A 7,337-nucleotide genomic window follows, 5' to 3' on the forward strand; every position below is an offset into this window, starting at 1 on the left:
TTTAAAATCCTCCCATTTTTTTATGTGAATTTTCATTAAAATAGTGTCATTTTATTACACAATATATTAAATTATCAATTCAGTTTGCATTCCATCAAAATATCAATCCAGAAATACAAAGAACTGAAAGCTTCATTTAGTTTTTTTTTCCTATCAAGATAGTTACTTAGAAAAACTTAATTATATTTATCAAATAAAATCAAATTTAATCAAGAACCAGAACATATTGATAGCTTTGTATAAAGAAATAATGTTTAATGTACTAACTATTCATTGCATGATTATAAATTATTGTTCTTTCTTAGTAATTGGGTCAAATCCAACATAATATTTACAAACTAGATGGAAAAATTAACCTAAAATACTAGATAGACTCTACTCTTATAATAATTTAGGAACCTAAGAGAGAATCCAAGGCGTGGCTGCGAATATATCTGAGAACTTGTAGATAGTTAGGAGACTAACATGAGGTTTGCCCTTGTTTTTAAGAGAAAAAGAAAAGAAAAGAAATCCATGAGTAAATGGGTCCTGGGCCTCCTGGCCCAAAACCTAATTATTAATTAATCTATCTTTTATTATTATTATTATTATTATTATTATTATTTTATGAAGAGAGAGTCCAATTGACCTTTGAAAGGCTTCGGATCCTAATCCGAATGAATAAATGCCTTGAAATTCAGTTGTCTAGGTAACCCTAATCAGTCGTTTCCTCTCCAAAAGATTTTATTTTTTGTTTCTCCTTCTGAAACTGAGAATGAGCACGTTTACCAACAGAGACTTCGACGACGACTACGACTACGAGTACGACGACTTAGACGACGAGGACCTCCTCTCCCTCCTTTCCGAACAGCGGCGAGAACTAATGGCTGCCGAATCCCTAGAAACCGACCTCGACTTTGCCTTCCGACTTCAACTCCAAGAAGCCATAAACGCCTCCATACCTCTCCTCCCTTCCACGTCCGCCTCCACGTCGGCCTCCACGTCGGCCGCCGCCTCTACCTCAACTGCGTCGCCTCCGATTGGCAAAGTCGAAATTACTGCACCTCTATCCACTCTACAATTTGAAGAAATCTCAAAATTAGAGCAAAAGCTAAAAGATCGCAGACAATCAGAACTCGAATCGCGCAGGATCAGAAAAGATCTCGACCGTCGAATCCATGACCAGAAAGTAGCTCGAGAGATTCTGGAAATACCAGAGGAAGAGTGGCTAGACTGGGGAGATGATTTCGTAAAAGAAGAAGAAGAAGAAGATTCTGAATCAGTAGTATTCAAGCTGTATGTCAAGGGTTTGGTTAGTGAAGAAAAAGGGAATAAAGTTTTCGGTGGAATTGGAATTGCGATTTGTGACCCGATGAATAATTTGGTTTTTGAAATAAGCAAGCCACTGATTGGGAATGGAAGGAGCAAGAATGCGGCCGAAGCTAAGGCTTTGATCGAAGGTCTTAATGCTGCTCTTGCTTTGGACCTTAAGAAAATTGCTGTGTATTGCCACTGTTGTCCGCTTTATAATTTTGTTACTGGGAGATGGTCTGCGAAGCAGAGGAAGGTTGCTGTGTTAATCAATCAGGTAGCTCTTCTTCGAAGGAAGTTTGTCTATTGTAATCCTGTTCTTGTGCCACGGAATGATATTGAATATGCATTTAGATTTGCTAGAGAGGCTATAATTTCTCAGGTCACGATGCAGCCAGCAGAATCCACCCACAAGAGGGTTGCCATTATTGAGGCTTGTGTTATTTGTCTTGAAGATACTGATGTTGGACATATCTTTTCGGTTGATGAATGCCAGCATAGGTACTGTTTTTCTTGTATGAAACAGCATGTGGAGGTTAAATTGCTCCATGGAATGATGCCGAAATGCCCTCATGAAGGATGTGACTCTTTGCTTAACGTTGAAAGTTGTAGGAAATTCTTGACACCTAAATTAATTGAGATGATGTGCCTACGTATAAAGGAAGCTTCGATCCCAGTTTTGGAGAAAATCTACTGCCCGTATCCTAAATGCTCTGCATTGATGTCGAAAACTGAGGTTTTTGAATATGCTAAAAGTGCAGTTGCTGCTGGTTTGCAATGTGTTGGTGCAAGGAAATGTTCGAAATGCCATGGTCTTTTTTGTATTAATTGCAAGGTCCCATGGCATAATAACATGACATGTTCTAGTTACAAAAGAATGAATCCTAACAACCCTGCAGAAGATGTCAAACTGAAATCTCTTGCAACAAGGAACCTATGGCGCCAATGTGTGAAGTGCAACCATATGATTGAACTTGCTGAAGGTTGTTACCACATGACTTGCAGGTACATACTCACCCTCCTTTCAAATTGACTTGTCTGAGAATAGTTAAATGCATTTTCTTTAGCAAAGAAAAGTTTGTTGAATTAAATCTCTGGATTTACAAACCACCTATGAAGCTGAAGAATGCATGGTTTTTATTGCTTGATGAATCCTCAAACCTATATAGGAGGCCGTTGAGGAAAAATTACAAGAAACATCCTCTATTTACACTCTGATGTTTTTCATCCTCTGTTTTTTCTTTTCTTTTTAATTATGCTTAGTACACTCAGGTAATGTTAACAGAGATTCTGTCACTGTAAAAGTCTAATGATAATTTTGTGCCTGCCTATTCTCGGCCTCTCTCTCATAGTTTGCATCCTAGTGCTTTCTACTAGTGTTAAGCTGCTATCTATATGTGTAGATTCAAAAGAGACTCTTTTGATTAAAATGAAGTGCGGCATTCTATCTAGGTTACTGAAGAAAATTATTGAAATGAATGAAATACCAACCAGTACAGATCTCTGGAGTTAATGATCACAGAGTCAACAGGAACATTGATCAGAAGTAACAATTGCATTAATTTCTGTTTTGCTGGCTCTGATAGAGCAAGTTAAGTCCAGTCTGGTGGATTTACATCATATCAGGCAATGTTCAAAATGGAAGTTGAATTGTGTTTAACAACTTCCAAAGTAAACTGCACTCGTGGATTTACTGAAATCTAATCATTAAAAGTTAAATCATGAACTGAACAGATCTTTCAAAAAATCCTACAAACAAAACCAATCACACTAAACCCTCACAAAAAAGATGAAATTCTAGGGCCTGCTGTGCCCATTAGATCCCTTTTAAAAGAAAAAACTGCAACCCACAGCCCCCCCTGTTCCCATACTAGCCGTGGCATCAACTTGGAAATTTGCCTCATGATAGATCTGCACTGTGGTGACTTGCCATTCTTGATTAAGAATCCTCGTAAAGGCTTCAACTAAGGGTAGGTGTTAAGTGTTAGGAGAGAAGAAATATGGGGTACGAAGTGTTTTTTTTATGTGGTAAACTAAGGATAGTGCAGCTTATAAAACAATGGGTGCAAACTGCAACCAGTGTAAATAGAGGAATTTTTTCCCCTTGTTGTACAGCAAACATCTTTCATGGTGCTTAGTAGTAGTTCTGATTCAATGAAGGTACATCATGAGAGAGTCTATCAATCTGAACTTCAGTTAGAGCCAATCCACGGGAGGAAAGACTCGAGCACAGTCTATTGGAGCTATATTACCGATAATGTTTTCACTTGAAGAATATATTACTGATAATTATGAAGTGAATAGATGAATTCCTTTTGTAATTGCTTCCATTGAAGATGACGAGTATGACATGTTTCTTAATATTAACTAGATTCTCACTCTTTTCTGATACGTGTGGTTTTTCCAGATGTGGCTTCGAGTTTTGCTATAATTGTGGAGCTGAGTGGAAGGACAAGAAAGCAACATGTTCTTGTCCACTCTGGGATGAGGATAATATCTTGTATGCTGAAAATGATACAGACTTTGATGAAGATGATTTTGATGAGGATGAGGATGAGGATGATTACTATGACTCCGAATCTGACGGTTATTTTATTTAGATGTAAACACTGCATCTCCTCCCACCTTTTTTTTCTTTTTTCCTTTTATTTCTTTTTTTTTTTTTTGGAGAAAGTCTATCAATGTGTGCAGATGCTGTTAAAAAGGTCCATCAGTCATGAGCTCTGACTGGACCGTTGCAGTTCTTTTCCAAGTTTTCTTAATACAATCAATACCTCTAAATTCTCCCGTAGTCAGGGCTAGCAATTAATTTAATCAATCTAGCTAATTAATTAATCTTGAAAGTTCCCAGTAAGGATTATAAAAATAAATAAACAAAAGCCAGCATAAGGTATAGCGAACACACTCCATTCAATTCCCAAAAAAAAAAATGAAGGAAACTCAACTGCATTCGGAAGACGACGACGACAACATATAGGCTTACTTCATATTTCACAACCATGTTATGCGGGGTCGGAAATTGTTTTTTTTTTTTAAAAAAAAAAAAGGAGTTTAATTTTAAACGGGAAATTATTTTCCTTCTTTCTTTTTCCTTTCCCTTACTTTTTTTTTAAAAATATATTAAGATACACATTTACCTATCTTCAATGTTTATTAACATTCTACATTATTTTCTCTGTTTCCACAAGCACACATTTCTTTCGCATAATCAACCACAACCATTTTGAACTTGTATTATCAACAGTCTTTCCAAACATTTCTTGACTGTCTTTTGAAGTTCCTTACCCTTATGACTAAGATCCGACCAAAAGATTAAATTTCTTTGGGATACTGTACACGTAAGTTATTATAAAATGGCTGCCCTCTTCCATATACATTTTTAAATTAGGGTTTACATGAGGTTAAATTGAAAATATAAGTTACTATCTAGCTTTTTAATAACTAGTAACTTTAATTCGCATTTAAAATTCTAAGTAAGAGACTGATTATTTAACAAGAAAGATAACAATTATTATGTACATATTACATAAGATAAGCTATATTGTTTTTTATTTTTAATGATAAAGTACATGCTATGCTCTAACTAAAGTTTGTCTAAACTAGTATATGTGTTTTTATTAAAAAAAAATTACTAAAACTTATAATAATAATTTGGAATCTAAACCTGACAATAAGACTTAGCCCTCATTTTTAGAATACAAATTGAACTGTAAGTTAATCATGTCCAAATAGACTTAAAGCCTTTACTCACACTCAGTAGGTCTTGGTAGGGTTATATTTACCCAATTCAGGTTTACTTGCAATGATGGGGTAATATCCTAACACATGCAAAATTATAAATAAACATTGGCATACATTGATACTACACATCGAGTAAGAGGTTAGTTATGCTTTAGAGAAGATAAAAATCATCTTTATCGTATCTTTTCAAATGAAAGGTTATTTTAATTATGTGTTTTGTTTTAAATTTATTTTTATGCAAGCCATTACTGTCCAAATTATTTTCTAAGATTATTCTTAACTGACTTATTATTGATTGATGTTCGCTAAGTCTGCATCAAGCCCTTAATCAAAAGTCTCGCTACTCAATAGTTTATTTTTTTTATCTTCTTTTTTATTATTAATTAAAAGCACTACACTAGGCCTAAATCAATTTTTAAAATTAAAAGACTTGCTGACCTAACTATTACAAACAAAGTTTAATCAAAACATGATGTTAACTTGATGAAAACTCATCAACTTATTTTGAAGTTAAAAATATTGTGCTAGGCCTAAGTCGGTCCTTAAGACTAGGAGATACACCTACCTAGATGCTAAAACTCAAACTCTGATCAAAACATAATGTTAAACTTGATGAAAATTCGGTGAAACATTTTTATTTTTAATTTGAAAAATAAATATTTACACTCACATGAATATATAAAAAGGAATCAATGAAACTTTACAAAATGAAAGTAACACTATTGTGAAGCCAATAAAAATAAAAATAATATAAAAATTGCATGAGTGAAAACTATATGATTTTTAAAAATAATTTTTACACATGCATATTTAAAAAGGTGACAACACTATTTTATAAAATGAATATAATGCTACTTTTAAGCCTTAAAAATAAAATAAAATAATATGCTTGAATAAAAATTTGTTGATTTTTGAAAATAAGTATTTACACACACGTGTATTTAAAAAAAGTGATAGTAGCATTTTCTAAAACAAATCTAACGCTTTTGTGAAGCCATTAAAGAAAATAAAATAAAAAATACACGAGTGCAAAGTTATCTGCAAATTAAGACAACCGATGCATTAATTTAGAAAATAAAATAATGCTAGAAATGAGAATAGGATACAACATTAATTTTAACGACACAAATAAAAATTAATAAACTTATATATATTAAAAAAATTAAATGTAAATTACAGATTGAGATGAGAAATTAACTATTTTAACCTCCTGAGTCCTGAGACACTGGCCAGGGTTTCTATTTAATGATCCTGATAGACCCTGTCAGGGCAAGTTGTCTACGTGTCAACATCATGCAGTTGTTGAAGTTGTGATTTAATTCGGTGATAGGATGCTCATGCATGTGAGATTTTAGTTATAGATCCGTCAAAACAATTTTGATTACTTGCCCTAGTTTGTGTACCATTTTTACTAGACCAAAAAAAAAAAGAGGGTAAAAATAACAGCGTAATTGTTTTTATTATTATTAATATAAATATTCGGGTTAATTTATATATATTTCAATTAATTTTATAAATTTTAAAATTAATAATTATATAATTCTTTAGAATTCATTATATTAGCAAGTATCTTTTTATTTAGTTGCAGAGGAGGAGGATAGATATCAGTTTTTAGATGGTTTTTTTTTTGTTTTTTAAGATTCCTGGCCGTCTCCCTCTTGAACGGCTTTTCAGTGTGAATTTTTTTTTAGATTATGTTGTTCTTAATAATGCTTTCTCAAAATTATTTTCTTGATACGTGCTATTTAAGTAAAAATGAAACTACTTCTTAACAGTGAAATCCGAAAAGAATCTTGATAAAGGGTTCAAAATTATTCCGACAAGGTGGGAAAGTTGTGGTTCCTCCATAAAATAACACGATATAAAAGTGATGTAGAAATTATTTTTTAAGATGTTTTTTAATTTAAAAATTTTATTACATTAATTTATTTTAAAATAATATTTTTTTATATAAATCTATCTAAATAACAAATAAAAAAATTAAATTTACGTTAAACCTCAGTTCCATATTATAAATTGATTATCAACTTTTTTTATTAAAAGACGTGTCTCGTATTATATTTTGAAAATATTTTTAAAAAGTTTTTTTGTTTTTATTTTAAATTAATATATATTAATATTTTTAAATAATTTTGATATATTAATATTAAAAATAATTTTTTAAAAATAAAAAATATTATTTTAATATATTTTAAAATAAAAAACATTTTAAAAAGGAATATACCTTACCGAGTTGTAGCTGGCCACAAAACGAAGGGCTATTTGGTAACTAACAATTCTTATGCCTTTTATAAATGATGGATACT

At 32.2% G+C, this 7,337-nt stretch overlaps 1 protein-coding gene across 1 annotated transcript; it reads left to right on the forward strand.

The window, feature by feature from the left end:
• Positions 1-620: 620 nt before the first annotated feature.
• LOC133690171 (E3 ubiquitin-protein ligase RSL1-like) lies at positions 621-4,081 on the forward strand. The gene is made up of 2 exons (XM_062110388.1): positions 621-2,295; positions 3,698-4,081. The coding sequence occupies exons 1-2, from the start codon at positions 755-757 to the stop codon at positions 3,888-3,890; spliced, it is 1,734 nt and encodes a 577-aa protein (XP_061966372.1). The 5' UTR covers positions 621-754; the 3' UTR covers positions 3,891-4,081.
• The last annotated feature ends 3,256 nt before the right edge of the window (positions 4,082-7,337 follow it).

Source organism: Populus nigra, chromosome 3 (assembly GCF_951802175.1).
Source record: "Populus nigra chromosome 3, ddPopNigr1.1, whole genome shotgun sequence".
In the NCBI taxonomy this organism is placed as follows: Eukaryota; Viridiplantae; Streptophyta; class Magnoliopsida; order Malpighiales; family Salicaceae; genus Populus; species Populus nigra.